The 15,786-nt window shown below is 43.9% G+C and overlaps 3 protein-coding genes across 3 annotated transcripts in view; 1 reads left to right on the top strand and 2 right to left on the bottom strand.

The window, feature by feature from the left end:
* Positions 1-214: 214 nt before the first annotated feature.
* Positions 215-4,404, bottom strand: rab9b (RAB9B, member RAS oncogene family). The gene is made up of 2 exons (XM_030792457.1): positions 4,374-4,404; positions 215-3,337 (listed from the first exon to the last, which is right to left on the bottom strand). Exon 2 carries the CDS (start codon positions 3,295-3,297, stop codon positions 2,689-2,691), a length of 609 nt encoding a protein of 202 aa, XP_030648317.1. The 5' UTR covers positions 3,298-3,337; positions 4,374-4,404; the 3' UTR covers positions 215-2,688.
* Positions 4,405-4,883: 479 nt separating this feature from the next.
* On the top strand, positions 4,884-7,110 carry pofut4 (protein O-fucosyltransferase 4). The gene is made up of 4 exons (XM_030792445.1): positions 4,884-4,978; positions 5,363-6,043; positions 6,189-6,811; positions 6,953-7,110. The coding sequence occupies exons 1-4, from the start codon at positions 4,976-4,978 to the stop codon at positions 7,098-7,100; spliced, it is 1,455 nt and encodes a 484-aa protein (XP_030648305.1). The 5' UTR covers positions 4,884-4,975; the 3' UTR covers positions 7,101-7,110.
* Positions 7,111-7,921: 811 nt separating this feature from the next.
* znf185 (zinc finger protein 185 with LIM domain) overlaps positions 7,922-15,786 on the bottom strand; it is a 17,286-nt gene continuing 9,421 nt past the window's right edge. Inside the window, exons 17-33 of the mRNA XM_030792432.1 lie at positions 15,512-15,595; positions 15,306-15,398; positions 15,161-15,214; positions 14,918-14,989; positions 14,645-14,695; positions 14,484-14,519; positions 13,839-13,910; positions 13,247-13,315; positions 13,050-13,097; positions 12,702-12,767; positions 12,501-12,551; positions 11,183-11,218; positions 10,031-10,078; positions 9,858-9,908; positions 9,466-9,522; positions 8,995-9,097; positions 7,922-8,692 (exon numbers count right to left, since the gene is read on the bottom strand). Coding sequence (XP_030648292.1) covers positions 8,594-8,692; positions 8,995-9,097; positions 9,466-9,522; positions 9,858-9,908; positions 10,031-10,078; positions 11,183-11,218; positions 12,501-12,551; positions 12,702-12,767; positions 13,050-13,097; positions 13,247-13,315; positions 13,839-13,910; positions 14,484-14,519; positions 14,645-14,695; positions 14,918-14,989; positions 15,161-15,214; positions 15,306-15,398; positions 15,512-15,595 — 1,090 coding nt within the window. The 3' untranslated portion in view covers positions 7,922-8,593. The remainder of the gene's footprint in view (positions 8,693-8,994; positions 9,098-9,465; positions 9,523-9,857; positions 9,909-10,030; positions 10,079-11,182; positions 11,219-12,500; positions 12,552-12,701; positions 12,768-13,049; positions 13,098-13,246; positions 13,316-13,838; positions 13,911-14,483; positions 14,520-14,644; positions 14,696-14,917; positions 14,990-15,160; positions 15,215-15,305; positions 15,399-15,511; positions 15,596-15,786) is intronic.

Consider the following 15,786-nt stretch of genomic DNA (forward strand, 5'->3'; position numbering starts at 1 on the left):
TATTATCATTATTATAATTATTAGCCTTGTATATTCCCTTCCAAATGAGTAAGGTTTGTAAACAAAAGCAGTCTTATCCTCCTTAATGCACTGAATAAACAGTCTGGAGCAGGATGGAGCAGATTGAATGTTTGCAAACGTGAAGATATACACAGCCATTAACAGACATTAGTACCCAATCAATTCTCAAATGACATAAAGCAGAACATTTTTTTTTTTGGCATTGGAGACAGCAAATTTCTACATTGTCAGTAAACACCGTGTTTATAACTGAATAGCCCATCAAAGCGTACACTTTTAGATTTCCTTGTGACGATGCTGAGAGGAAAGCCAAGGGGGTGGGACAACTGCTTACATTCATTTGAATGGTGACCATGCTGACAGTCACTTGTGTATGACACTCAAAAGCACTTTGAACACACACACACAGTTTGGTTGCAAATGATATCATTGGCAAGTATGGCTACAAACAACAGAATCCTGTGGGTTATCTGAATGTTACAGCATCACCTAGACTCAAACATATCCGGAAAATAATTATTGGAACATGCTGACATCTGATTGGCTAACTAGCCCAAAAAAGTTTTAAATATTCAGATCTGCTGAAGTGTAACTGAACAGTTATTACTGATTCTTTTACAGGCCTTACTGTAACACGGAAAGGGTGAAAATGTAACTGTCTATCATAAATATAATACGATAAAGGAACCGTTTACAATGTTAATACCGACTGAATAACGTCGCTCAGTGCCGTCAGTTTACAAACACCATTAGTAACATCATTCTAGACACCTGTTTTCAGCACTGAGAGACGAATAGCTTTATAGGTACCATGAGACCCGTGAGGGGGAAAAAGTAATTGAACCGTATCTTTTTTCACAGTGTACCGTTCTCATAAAACACTAACGAAGGCTTCAGCGAAGGAAGCAGAGGACCAGTAAATGGTTCAGAGAAGACAGAGAGAAAGAACAAAAATGTCGTGAAGTTTGAAGAAACTTACATGCAATGTCCAAATCTGAACAAAATGAAGACAATACTGCATATTAATTGAACACTGAGTACGCAACGGTTTTCCATCTGGGAAATGAGCAAACTCCAAACAGAAAACACTGAATGATTAGGGTACACATGATAATCGATATTCTCACGCATATTGACAGCTAATGTTAGCAAAGATATGTGTTACGACCCCTTAATTAAATCTCTACGCCAGTCAATACAGTGCGTTTTCTTCGGGCGGTTTGAGAGATCAGAGGCATGATTTCGACCACACAGGACACTGAAGGGCACAAGATGTTGACAAGAGCATAAAATGTCGATTCGTTCAACATCATGAAACCGTACCAAATATGTACTTATACAAACACTCTGTGCATTCTCCTCCAAAATAATCAGAAAATTCTCAGTAAATCGCTGCGAATAGCACTAAATAAGCGATTAAAAATCCAACACAAGGTGGACGGGAAAATTGTAATACTTGTGTTCTGGTTAAACCGGTTTGACAGGAGGGATTACCTGATTATTAAAAAAAAAAATCATTGTTCATTCACAAACTGGAATGTTCTAGAATAGCCAAGACAAGACTAGGGCAGCACCAACTCATTGTTCATATTAGCTTCATCTACGAAAGTCCAATCAAATTCCTACAAACGCTGCCCTGCCAAAAATCACTCGTTAAGTTCCATATGTGCTCTTGAGAGAAATGACGATGTACTCAAACCATGGGACAGTCCCTGGGTAGCGTAACACAGAGGGAGGTTTAACGAGCCTATGTCTGTCTCTCTCATGCCCTCAACACACACACACACAATGCAGAGACTGGGGAATTGGAGCATGAACTTCAACAGAGATTCAACATAATCCACTCATTTTTGCATGCAAGACTGCCAAACCAAGAGATGTGATCAAATTTCAAACAATTTTAAACAATAAGAAACATCAACAGAAATGCCCTTATATTCAGTGTAACTCAAAACATAATAATAATTAAACTGCAGACACACAAACTCTGAACCTTTCAGTACCATGTCATTTAAGGGTTCCTTTTCCCTTACAACATACATAATCCAGACGCAGTAATATAATACATTAAATAGGCCCTTGTTTTGTTTGTTTGTTTGTTTGTTTGTTTTTCATGAGATACCAGATCTCAGCGTTAGAGCATATCCATCACTGCCAGTACCCTAATCAGACAAACGATCCGTTCACATCGCGGGGAGAAGCTCTGAGGTCGCAGAAGTAGCGATATTCCGAAACAGTTCTGGGAAAACGGAGTTGCAGCGCAAACGCCACCGTGACCTTGGAAATCGGGAAGGTAGTGAACGAGATGGTCCGGACCCCCGCCCGTGACCTCAGGGACGGGAAAGCTACATCTTTAGAGAGAACCTACGAGTCAGAAGCAAACAAGGCTTTGGCGGGAAAAGACGAGAGTAAGATGTGGTTTGTGCTGCACTGAAGGAAGCGGATACACACAAAACACTATTGGTAATAGTACAGTACCATTGTAATATAGTTTTTTACCTGTGTTACATACAGAGCTCAGTGACCACAGGACTACATAAGATTCAGAGGCGTGCAGCGCCTGTGGAGAATCCTTAGCTCTCAAGAGGCTAGTGAGAGAGTTTGACCGAGCCAGGGGGAGAGCCGGCACGGATGGATCCGAGAGCAAACGGGGATTTTGAGGATGATTCAGCAGCAGGAGAACCGTGGCGCTTTGCGGTTGCCATGGAGATCGATGGTGCTACTCAGCAAAGCGTGGTCGATGGGATCTTCGCTGGCCAGCACCTCGCGGACGGCCGCCTCGAAAGCAGCGGCCACGTTGGTGTCGTCCTTGGCGCTGGTTTCGAAGTACGGGCAGCAGCCGTTCTCCTCGCACCAGGCCCGGGCTTCATCCTGACCCACCTCCCTCTCCTCTTTATCCACCTTGTTTCCCAACACCACGAAGGGAAAGCGCTCTGGGTCGCGTACGTCCGAGTAATACATGAACTCCTTCTTCCAGCAGCCCAGGTTCTGGAAGCTCTGCAGGTCGTCCACGGCGAACGTGAGAAGGCAGCAGTCGGCACCGCGGTAGAACGGCGTTCGCAGGCTCTTGAAGCGTTCCTGACCTGCTGTGTCCCAGATCTGCAGCGTGACCAGGCGTCCGTCCACCTCCAGGTCCCGGTTCAGGAACTCCACGCCGATGGTGTGAAAGGACTGCGAGTCGAAGCGGTCGGTCACGTAACGGTTCATTAGGGAGCTTTTCCCCACTCCACCGTCTCCCAGCAGGATCACCTTCAGCAGGAGGCTCTTCCCTGTCATGTCTGCCCACCGGCAAGCTTGTCCGCAGTCTCAGCGTAACCTGTCACAGATAAAGAGAGAGAGAGAGAGAGATTTAGGACATGCAACACACTGAGGTGAACGTTCTTAAATTATTCCAGAACACAAAAAAAGCTGACTTATTTCTCCAAAATGCTACTGATATAGCTGGCTGTTTACCTGTCAGACCACTGAGAGAAAAAAACTGGTGACTGACCCTTGGACTTTGGACCAGGTAAACAGACCCTTAAAGGGGCACCCCACCCTTGCTTTGTAACAGCCAATGGCTAATTTAAGTTTGACAGTAACGTGACGTAACAGAAGTGTGGAAGAACTGCTCATCTATTCGATCGAGAAATTCATATTAGTTGTTAGGCATCTTAGAATCTCTGTGACCAAACCGACCAAGTTTTAAACAAATAGCCAACTGGGCTGCGCGCCGGCAGTACACTGGTCACGATAAATTCCATAACAAAGCAGTCAGAAGTTGGGAAAAAAGTACTGTAGTATTCTAACACTGTAAAGTCACGTTTCTCGTTTATGTTAAGGGTTAAATGGTCATGGTATCATTCGTTCGCAATGTTCAAAAATACTGAGTAAGCAGTGCCAATGTCAGTGAGATGTGGACATTACAACAGGAAACAGATGATTTACCCCCGCGCAAGCGCAATCGCATGACAGATACTTGCCGTATTTTAGCTTACAACTGCTAAAAGTGCATCTTATTACCAGCTTACTTAAAAAAGTAGCCATAGCTGAACACCAGTGTGGAATAACCTGTATTCAGACGGATTTACTCCAATTGTTCTGCCAATTACAGTACAACACAATCCATCAAAAAACAACAAAATCAGACAAGACCCTTTTGCGCACAAGCTAGGCTGCAATTCACCAGCTAGCTAAGGACAGCAAGCTTGCTTGCTAACATAACAGACTGTATTTAACGTCTAAATAAATCATAGCAAAATAAAGAAAGCAAACAAGAGAAAATACAGGTAAAGTTCACCGCAAAGACCTGGGGATAAATAAATTAGTGCGCTGAACTATTTTGGCATGTTTACAATTGCTTGCCGATTTACCTCATTCTGTATCGTGATAAGTCGTGGGTAGCACAGCTCACTGGCTGAGATTTGTCGTGCTGTGAGAGTGAACTTGTTAGGGCTGCATCCCTACAGCATCCTCCCGTGGTCCTAAAGTCCATCGCCACGATTCAATTTCGTGACGATAAAAATAATAATCTTTTAAAATATGTTAAAGTCTGCACAGAAAACTCTATTTAAAATTTAGTAAGGAGCTCGCGGATAACATTTTAATTATCTCGTTGATATTTAATTTATGGTCTATTTGGTTTATTTTTCAAAAATTGAAAGCACTAGATTATTATGCTCATTGGGTTGAATTCAGTCGGTTTCTTGCTTCAATACATTTTTCGGTACTCTTTTCGACAAGTGTTCCAGCATCTATTTTGACGCAATGCCAGTGCCTCACTCCCAAACTGTAGGTGGAGGTAAAGCACTCTAGAGCCGTAAACCACAAGAGACGAAAAAGAACATTCCAATATTTTCCTCTTATTTATGTTTTCCAACTGTTCCATATTTCCTGTACCGTTAAATTGCTAAAACGTTTACTTGTTTGCGGTCATAGGATCAGGGCGTCGCAGTATGCAGCCCCTATACTGAGAATGGTAAGGAATTTCGGATATTATGGTGTCTGTGGTTTCTTACATCAGGACTGTAGTTTCACTTCCCTTCCAGATTTTGATGACGAGACACACGTACCGTTAGACTGATGCTGACATGGCCAAAGCTGTCTCACTGTTCGATTGTTTTCAATTTGTAACGCAACTCTTACGTTTAATCTTATACTTTATGCGTAAAGGCTAGAAATCTCATGCCATGTTTTGTCCGGTTCTTCCCCGTCCCCTCCCCAGTGTTTTCCAAGTCAAATGCTCACGGTAGCCTAATTTAATCCTACACTTAAACGTGGGTTAACCTATGGAAAGCAGGGCGTTTTTGAATTTCATGTGACTCAATGAAAACGCTAAAGAACATTCTGTCTCCCTGTTTAGATGGCTATTTGGGGCGGAATGGTTCCCTGTCTGTTGCTAGCTCTGTTCTGCAGGCTGTGCGGAGCTCAGGAGCCTGTCGAAACAGTGGACGGGAACGCGTTCTTGCCCCAGAGTGCACTGACTGACATTGAGTTTGCCACTGTGAATTCATACCGTGGCCCGGGGAACAACGACTCTCGGAGTAACAAGGAGCTACCGATCCTGCTGTGGTGGAGTGCCGGCTTGTTCCCACACTTTCCCGGAGACACGGAACGCATCGACTGCGCCCGTTCATCCTGCCTAGTCACACGCAATCGCAAGGTGCAGCTTTACCGTCGCACGGCCTCCATAATCTTTTACGGAACAGATTTTAGGGCATATGAAGCACCTCTACCACGACTGTCACACCAGACGTGGGCTCTGTTTCACGAGGAGTCGCCAATGAATAACTACGTCCTCTCTCACGGTCCGGGCATTCGGCTCTTTAACTACACGGCTACTTTCAGGCGTGAGTCCGACTACCCGCTGACTCTGCAGTGGCTCCCCTCGTTGGAGTACCTCTTGCACCCTCCTTCTGTGTCCATAGCGGACAAGAACCGCTGGAGACGGGCGGGCTTGGCTCCGGTCCTCTACATGCAGTCTCACTGCGACGTCCCGTCAGACAGAGACCGTTACGTGCAAGAGCTTATGAAGTACATACAGGTATTGCAAGCCGAGCATAGTGGCTGCAGGTTTCTTGGTACAATTCTTAGCATAACGAATTCAATGAGTTGTCGTATCTTAACACTTCCCTTGTTTTGTTGTCTTTTTGGCCAACTACATAATGATCCTGTGTTTGACTCCGTAGGTGGACTCATATGGAAAGTGTCTAAATAACAAGCCGTTGCCTAAGCACCTGGAAGACACCAGCACGGCCACTGGAGAAGAGCGCCCCTTCATGAACTTTGTGGCGCGGTATAAGTTCCACCTGGCCCTGGAGAACGGAATTTGTCCAGACTACATGACCGAGAAGCTGTGGAGGCCCCTGCACCAGGGCTGTGTGCCCATCTACAGAGGATCTTCTTCAGCGGCTGATTGGCTTCCCAACGACCACTCTGCGATCCTCGTCGATAATTTCTCCTCCCCTCGGGAACTTGCCGACTACATTAAAGCTCTGGACGAAAACGACGAGCGGTACGCCCGTTACCTGGAGTTCAAAACGCCCAGAAAGATCACCAACGTGCGCCTCCTGGACGAGCTGCAGACCAGGGAGTGGGGCGTCAACGACATGAGTAAACCCAATTATCTGAACGGCTTTGAGTGTTTCGTGTGCGACCACGAAAACGAACGTCTGGCCGCGGAGAGAGCACACAGACGAAATCCGGGACAACATCCGCGCCCTCTGCCCAAGATGGCGAATAATTCTCACATGGGGTGCCCTCTACCCAGCCCTGGTTACGGAGCCATAGAGAACATTGACCCGAATGATAGGTAAGTTTGGCACCTTACACATGCCACTAATGCAAAAGTCATATTCTTGGTAGTGGACACAGATCACTAGTAAATATATGATGGTTGAGGTTAAACCATGCTGTCAGTCATCTGTTCAGACATATTGTGTTGTGGTAACAGCTGGCTCCAGATGTGGCCACAGGATTACTGGCAGAGTCTGGACCAGGCAGAGGGTTTGGAATCAATGCTGAGACACAACGAGTCTGACCCCGGCCGGCTGTGGCACCACATCCAGGACATGGCAGTGAGGAGAGCCAGAGGCCAATGACAGAACCAGAACCAGAACCATGCGCTGAGCAGATGGTCTTCATACCTAAAGACACTTTCAGAGAGACTTTCTTTTTTTTTTTTTCTTCAAGCTGCCAAAGCACACCCAACCATTATGCTATCAAAACAGAAAGAGCTTTTTTTCCCCTTTAGACCAAACAACTCATTGTTAGTAGTTACTTAAGAAGAAAGGGATCTGTGCAATTTTCTCTATCCTCAGTGAAACTTCGCATCTTAGCAACCATCACATAATTGCCCGGAAGCAAGGATGTATTCTAAAATATCCAATCATGTGTCAGAACAAATCCATTTGCATGTAAAATGCAACACAGCTTGTAAAGCAGTTTGAAATGGTGTGTAACTGCTGACCTGTGCCTTCTGGGAACATTTATGATAACAGAACAAGGATTTCACATCTGTACCTATAGAATTTGTCCTGCAATCACCGAGTCACTGATTGGAGGCCACAGATGACAGCCCCTTCACTAGGGATGAGAGTGAAAATCAACAGAACTTTTGCTGTTCAAGCCAAGGACAGAATAACATTTCAGATGTGTCAACACGACATACATTACAAATATGTCGACGACCACAGCTGCTGTGTTTTATAATAAAACAAAACAGTGTATGCATTTCTATGAGGTGTATCACAACCTCTGATCCATTGTACACATCTGAACGAAGGTCCAGTTTACACAGGCATAATAGTCTTTTAAATGTACTCCTGTCACATATGTTTGAAAATGGAATATTTATATATTTATACTTCTTTATTTACTCTTGCTTTTTTGTATGACAAATAAAAAACGGACATTAAAGATGATATAAACCAAACAGTTTATTGGTTGTGACCTCATTAGATAAGAACAAACATGATAAGCAGTGAACAGGCTCAGGAATCCCAAGGTCAGCATACTGAATGTCCAATCACAGGATATTACACGTGATGTCATTTCCTTTGACCAGTTACCCTCAAGTACAGTGAGACATCAGAGATAAACCAGGCAGACAGAAATTCAGCATTTCTCAAGACTAAACGTGTCACGTTGAGACAGAAACAGGTGTTAATGTGAAGGGTTATTCACACAAAGAGTCTGAAGTGAACAGGAAACAGTCATTATAAAAAGATCCCTGAAAGTAGAGAACCACAAATCCCACAGTGCCTTCCTTCCCCAATGTAACATTCACTTCATCTACTTCAGAACACAAAAACACAGAAATACAGGCATCTGATTGGCTACTTTGTATCTTTTCTTTTTCTTGTTTTTTTTTTCTCTTAATTATAGAAAATATTTGCTACAGAAAATATGAAAACTTTACAGTATCAAACACAATCTATGTTCTCTGACACAAAAATTACAAGTTTTACTGTGGAGGGTGAGAATCTTAAATATTTCCAGATTTCGAAAAAACCTGGGTGAGACTGGACGATTCGGAGGCGAGGTTGATGAACTGCTCCCCTAACCATGACAGAGAGGAAACTATCCACCCGTCCTAGAGAACGTTGGAGTAGCAGCTTTCACAGTGCACAGTGCCACCATGAAGAAACATGTTGTAGAGCAAATCGCCCATGGGCTTACTGCAAATGCCACACTGCAAAATACAGACAGACAGACAGACATAGATAGATAGATAGATAGATAGATAGATAGATAGATAGATAGATACACAGACAGATTTATTACATGTGTGAATAGGTTTAATAGGAAATCTGTAATACTTGACTAAAATCACATGTGGTTATTGTGTGGTAACATTCTCTGCAGTTACATTGTTTCACATGCTTGTCAGATGGTTTAACTCTGGATGACACACATTGTAAATGAACACAGTGTAAAGGACAGCGGTGACAGTCAGTTGGGTAATATATGATGCGTACTGAGTGAGTGCTGTACCTTGAAACATTCAGGATGGCACGAGATGTTGAGATGCTCGATGGTAATCCTGGCATCGTTTCCGACCAGCTGTCCACAGTATGTACACTCAGACATGCCAGCGCTGACAAACCAAAACAAAACAAACAAGAAAGATATAAACAACATCAGCCAATCAGCTTCAAAACCCCCCTGCTTGGTAAAGTGTGGCATACACTTTTCATTTAATGTTTGGGTACGTCAGCATTATTCATCCATGAATTCACTCACAAAAACAAACAGGAACGACGAAAATGCCTTTGCAGGTTTTACCAAAAGAAATAACAACATGGCTCAAATGTCACAGTTAATTACTGTGTCTTCAGATGACCTTTCACTGTTTTGTAAAGGTAGAGTTTGTGCTACGTTGTGATTGGTCCATGGTCTTAGTTCAGTGTTAATAATCCTTAAGGTATGGGGCTTAGTGCGAGTAGAGTTACATATGACTGTTACCTTGAGTAGGAAGAATTGAGGTTGGACTGGATGCTGGAGGTTATATAGTCAGAGTCCCTGTGAGAACAGAAGAATTCGGTCAAAAAATTAAGACACAAACCGGCAAGAAATGACCTCAGATCTTTATTATCAACGTATCTGAGCTTTAGTCAGTCAAACGGTAAACTAAAGAATAACTTTCACTTTTCAGCCCCGGGCAACACTGCCAAGCATAAAATGAAGTTTGCATTCCTTATTTGGAATAATTCCACGTGTCCTTTCACTGCAGCTCTGTGAGAGTGGAAACGACTAGAAATTACAGGCTCCTCCTTATAATTATCTGTGCTTGAGGAATACCTCAGCGTCACTGGGTTAATCATTACACGCTAAGCGTTGGTGTCCTAACACTTTACCTGTCTGACGGCTCTGCAACATTCACATACTCCTTCAGATAAACAAAACCCCTAAGGACAGCAAAAAAAAAAAAAAAAGAGAAGAGAAGGTGAAAATATAACAGAGGAGAAGTGTGGGCCATTTTTATGGACTTGATCTGCGTTCGTATTATAGAAAATGTACGTGCACATACTTCTTTGTCTCCGGTGACTTGGGTCCCTGTTCAGTGCTGATCAATGTTCTGGAGTGTTCCATGGGAGATAAGATAAAGACATTTTAATGCTAAGCTCATTACATTGAGGGCTGGTAACTTTGACAAGGCTCTGTTACAAAGACCAGCAAGAATGTGAATCTTTTCATACACCTCAAGTAAGCAATGTAATTAATGAGTAAGCAGTCCTTTCAGTCTGAGAGAGCAATGCCTCTACTTTACAAACCTAATGCAGTAAACGTGACAGCGAAACACACGGTACAAGTCAGACCGGGGCGGGGGGGGGGGGGGGGGCGTGTTTGTTTTAATTTGTGTTTGAGGAAGGGGTAGGGTCGAACACGAAAACTAAGAAAGCATAGGGAACAAAGGAAAGAGAGGGTGGGTGAGGAGACAGAGAGAGGGGGAGAGAGAAATGTACTTTGGAACTGCAGCTGTCTTTTACAAGACGGAGAATGAGTTGAGTGGTGTTAGAGAGACTGAGTACAATGATGGGAAGTAATATGATACAAGGTTCAAAGACATAATCCTATCCTGCTGCTTTCTTAAAAATGATGTCCCACATCTCCAGGCAAATTGGCCCCATTTGTTATTGTTAAATCCAGCGGAGGAACACGTCAGGCGAGTTTAGATGTCCTTCATAAAGCTATGTGTTACACTCCTGTCAGAGATGGTTCTCTCTGAAAGACCGGTCTAGAACCAGAGTAACTCTTAGGATCTTTACCATAATAATGTGGGGGGGGGGGGGACTCATCTGATTTATTCTCAGATGTGGGAAACATTTGCAGATACTAATACTATAATGTGTTGCTATGTCTAAGCAGGAACTTTGACATTCACACAGTTTAAGTAATTATTAAAGTAAACAAGGCTGGAATCCGGCTCTGCGTCTAGAACACAAGAGTTTGTCTGAAAACGCACAGTTCGGAAATTACACTTGTCACAGTCACAGGCAGTACAAGAACGATTTGAAAATCCTTGATAAAAATGACCGAATATTGGTCTGCCACATTATTTCTTTAGTCCATAACACCCTGTTTACATACAAATCATTCACTCATTAAATAAATAAGTAAGTCAGTAAATAAATAAATAAATAAATAAATAAATAAATAAATAGAAGGTGTGTGGACTCACCCGTCCATTGGGGAGTTGAGGTCGTCGTTTGTGTCACTGCGGAGAAAAGATGAAGATGTTGTTGGAACGAACTCGAGAGAAGAGTGGCAGCTGCTTTGCTATGCTGTTCTCTGATCTAAGGGCTGTCAATCTGGGCGTGTGAACCAAATTGCACTGGGAGCCGACGTGTAATGAACTACGATGGGCGGCAGGGGCGGGGCTTGTCACGCTGGCTCCACCACTTTACCCGACTCAGGTCGCCTCTACCGAACACACCCTTATTAACCCTCGCATTACCGACCGGAACATCTCCAGAGACATGCTCACACACCCTGATTCATCGGGTAATTAGGTAACGCCTGCAGCCTGATCTCAAATCATCTATTTAGTCATTCCTGCGTTTTAAAAGCAGTTACACACTAAAGCCATGATCACCGCAAATCACTAACCCTTCCCTATGAGCAGTCAGAGGGAACCTTAACATTAAAAACTTTCTCCCTCAACTTCCCCCTGAGACACGTATAGTTCTTTCATTCATGCCACGTCCAAGAAAGAGGATGTGCGTGAAATCCGTCTCACCCACTCATCTGATTCAGTGACTTGCTCCACTCAAAGCCCTCTCTCCTCTGCGCTCACAGCTGACGGTGACCTTCTTCCATTCAAAACCTGACACAAGCCTCTCCAACGCCTACAAACTGTTCTTCATCCTCACCCTTCACCATTCACTCTCTCAGCAGACCTTTTCACGATCGACCTCAGTGAGACTTCAAGGCCTCCAACACTCTTTCTTCTACAGTCAACCTGAAACGATGCTCATACCCACATGTTCAACTTTGCTACAAAAACCCCTCCCGATCCCAGATGCTCTTCACAACTACATCATCGGTCTACAGACTTCTAGAACTCTCTGAGGCCGTCGACATTTTGAACCATGAGGCGACGACCACAAAGCTGCCGCTGATTCCGTTCTTTCCTGATCACCAATGGATGTAGAGTCCGGTAAACCTAGTGCCTAGTGAGGACCGCTGTCCGCAGCAAACGCCCCAGAACACCTCCAAGCCATGGTCCAACAGCACACACCAGTTACAACCTCTAAGCATTAGAATTAGACAACAGTCCAGCTGCCAAAGTACTGATGGCTACGTCCCAGCGGCCACTCATTACAGCGATGAAAGAAGGTCCTGTCCTGAGACTGGTCCGCCTAATCACTGCCTTCATTTTGACAGACGCTGAAAACTCCTCTCTATTATACTCATATAATGAATAACTATAAGGTAGTGAAATCTGTGACATAAAAGACCTTTCAAACAGAAACGTGCAACACATTTCAGAGCCGTACCTGATAGTAGTGATGGTGGTGTGAGTTTGAGTGTCTGTGTCATCTTCAGGACTGCACGTGCAAACAAACAAACAAACAAACAAACAGGAACACAACAGATTTTATTTAACATTCTGAGCAGACGCCACCATGTGATAAGAGAATTGAAATCTGACTGTGCTCTGCTGAGGTCAGAGGTCAGAGGTCAGAGGTGAACCTAACCTGTCGTCTGTGGTGTAGACAGTGGGTGACATCCACCTGTCCCAGGGTGAGTCGTTCTCATTGGATCTGAGACATGGGAACAACACATGTCAGTCAATGCATCCTCTATGTCCACTCTTTACATGTTCAGAAACAAAAAACGTTTTGTTCAGAATCGTGATACATAACATTTTTAGAAGGAGGAGAGGAATTTGTTGGACTGTAAACTCAGTTTGTCTGACCTACATTTTGGAAGCACACGTGTGCAATCAGTTCCTGGTCAGTGAGCCACATGTTTGAATAAATAATATAGAAACACAGTGTTTCGCTAGTGCACAGGAGAGAAAAGGTTTTACAGAGCTCACTCACTTTTTCTCAAATGTGACGAGGGTGTAGCTCTGCTGTTCACCTTCCTGCCTGAGAAACAGAACACACACCAGGTCAAACACACACACACACACACACACACACTCGCACTCACACACACGTCTATCGGAAACTACACGTAAAAAATGCCAGACACTCTGTAGGTGTGTGTGTGTCTGTTTGAATCTTTGAGCACTCACTCTTGGTCCGCGCTGGGCGGGTCCTGAGCCTCACTGTCAGAAGGAGCCCAGGATCTGTCAGAACTCAGACTACAACACAGAGAACACAACTCAGACTAGATCACAGAGAACAGAGTTTTCACACAGTTCAGTTAGCCCTGTCACAGGAACTGGAGACAATTTAACAAAAATATCACATTAAAAAGCAGGAAAAAAAGCAGCTTCAAAACTGTGAAACAGAACAAATGAATAAGTCGACACCTTCTACACATGAAAAGCTACAGTGCTACATCAGGTCAGGCAGATATGTACAGTGCTACATCAGGTCAGGCAGATATGTACAGGGAAATGGTCTGGTAGATATGTACAGGTAAAAGGTCAGGTCAGCTACATATGCACAGGTAAAAGGTCAGGTCAGGTAGATATGCACAGGTAAAAGAACAGACCTGAAAACATAAATGTAAGATGAAAAGCAATTTCAAGTCAAAAGTTTAATTTAGACTAGCATTATATTCATGGGCGATGCTTTCAGTCAATGTGCTATCATTACTACAAACACAGTATTCTGGGTTCGTCATAAAGGATACAGGTACATATGTAATGGATAACCTACGTTTTCCTGTCGGTGTCAATGGGAATGACATCATCAGCCAGAGAAATCAACGCATCACTGGAAATATCGTTGCTAAAATCAAAATATCAACATTAGACCGAAAGATACCAGAAAGGTCCCGATGCATTTAAAAAAAATCCGTTTGAACATGCTCTCAGTCAAACGCAAAGATGACAAGTGTATTCTCAATACAGATTACACTGACAGTGCATTCTCATTACAGATTACACTGACAGTGCATTCTCATTACAGATTACATTGACAGTGCATTCTCCTTACAGATTACATTGACAGGCAATCTGCTCTCTGTACAAATCAAGGTAAGTGATTTCAGAGTGGAACACGGTCTCACTCTGAACTCTGACCTTAGGACAGGGGACATGAGCTTTCCTGTCAGTCAGTGCTACAGAATAATCAAAACTATCCGTATTATTACAGTTACAACCTCTACTGAACCCCTACCACCATGTTCCTCCAAACCCCTCCCACCATGTCCCTTCAAACCCCTCCCACCATGTCCCTCCAAACCCCTCCCACTGTGTCCCTCCAAACCCCTCCCACTGTGTCCCTTCAAACCCCTCCCACTGTGTCTCTCCAAACCCCTCCCACCATGTCCCCTTGCCACTGAAAGAGCCGGGCCTGTACCTGGAATTCACCAGAGGATCAAACAGGTCCACAGGACTGAAACAGAAGGAAGAGAGAAAAGGTGTTGAATTAAAACAGTTTCATTACACACACACACATACAGACACACACATATACACCATGCACAGGGGAAATTGTCATTTTTAAGCCAACATCATTACCTCTTTGTGGATTCGGTCTCTTTGGAAATTGGATCAAATGGATCAGCAGAGCTGAAAAACAATTTCACAGTGATTTCACAGCAAGGGCCAAACATGCTTTGTCATATGCAAATAGAATTCTGATGTGACTGTTAATAGCAAAGCTCTGTTCTGTCACACTGACTGATAAAGAGAGAGAGAGAGAGACAGACAGACAGAGAGACAGACAGAGAGACAGAGAGAGAGACTTCCTGTACAGTATCATAAACCTTTATCGCCGTGTCTACGGTGTACCTTGTGTCGGTGATGGCGGTCTGAATGGTGTGCATGCCCCACATATCTTCTGGGTCTGTCTTATCTTCTGAACTGTATTACACATAGAGGAATCACACACACACACACACACACACACACACACGCACGCACGTTACAACGGGTCAAAGTCAATAGCTGGTGATGTAACAACGAAAAAAAAAGAAACAATGATAGAAATTATATCTCTGTTGCGTAACATGAAGGGAGAGCTGAAAATCTTACATGTCCTCTATGATAGTGACGACTTCAGTGGTGACATTGACGGGCTGTGTGGGGCTGTTTAGAGAGAGAACATGAGGAAAGTTCATGTGCTGAAACAGGCCACTGGGAACACTGGCAGAAAGAAATGCTGTTCACTGGGGTATACCTGTCTAAAGGATTCGGCTGCTCTTCCTCCTCTTCCTCCTCCTCTTCCTCTCCCTTTTTCTCATCATATCTGTAAGTATCATCTGTGCTGAGGCTGAGAGAGAGAGAGAAGGGGGGGGGGGGGAGTTATTAAAGAGTTTTATGTCTGGTCACAGTAAAAGTGAGGGAATTTGTACACATGCTCTGTGTCTGACCACACAGACTCACGTGGTGGCGCTGGTGTCTATGGGGATGACGTCATCGGCGAGAATGTCGAGCGTTCCCTCCGTTTTCTCCGTCTGCGGCAGAAGGCTGAGGGAACGAAGGCGAAACGCCAAAGTCAGAAAAGCTCAGAACTGCGTCGGGAATTCTGTCCTGTCTGAAACAGTAAGCTCAGAACTGCGTCGGGAATTCTGTCCAGTCTGAAACAGTAAGCTCAGAACTGCGTCGGGAATTCTGTCCTGTCTGAAACAGTAAGCTCAGAACTGCGTAGGGAATTCTGT

This window comes from Chanos chanos, chromosome 2 (genome assembly GCF_902362185.1).
Source record: "Chanos chanos chromosome 2, fChaCha1.1, whole genome shotgun sequence".
Lineage (NCBI taxonomy): Eukaryota > Metazoa > Chordata > Actinopteri > Gonorynchiformes > Chanidae > Chanos > Chanos chanos.

Coding starts and splice junctions, on each gene's coding strand:
- rab9b (XM_030792457.1), bottom strand. CDS start 3,297: ATGACAGGGAAGAGCCTCCTGCTGAAGGTGATCCTGCTGGGAGACGGT.
- pofut4 (XM_030792445.1), top strand. Junction 6,044..6,188: donor AGCTTATGAAGTACATACAG/GTATTGCAAGCC, acceptor TTGACTCCGTAG/GTGGACTCATATGGAAAGTG. Junction 6,812..6,952: donor AACATTGACCCGAATGATAG/GTAAGTTTGGCA, acceptor TTGTGGTAACAG/CTGGCTCCAGATGTGGCCAC.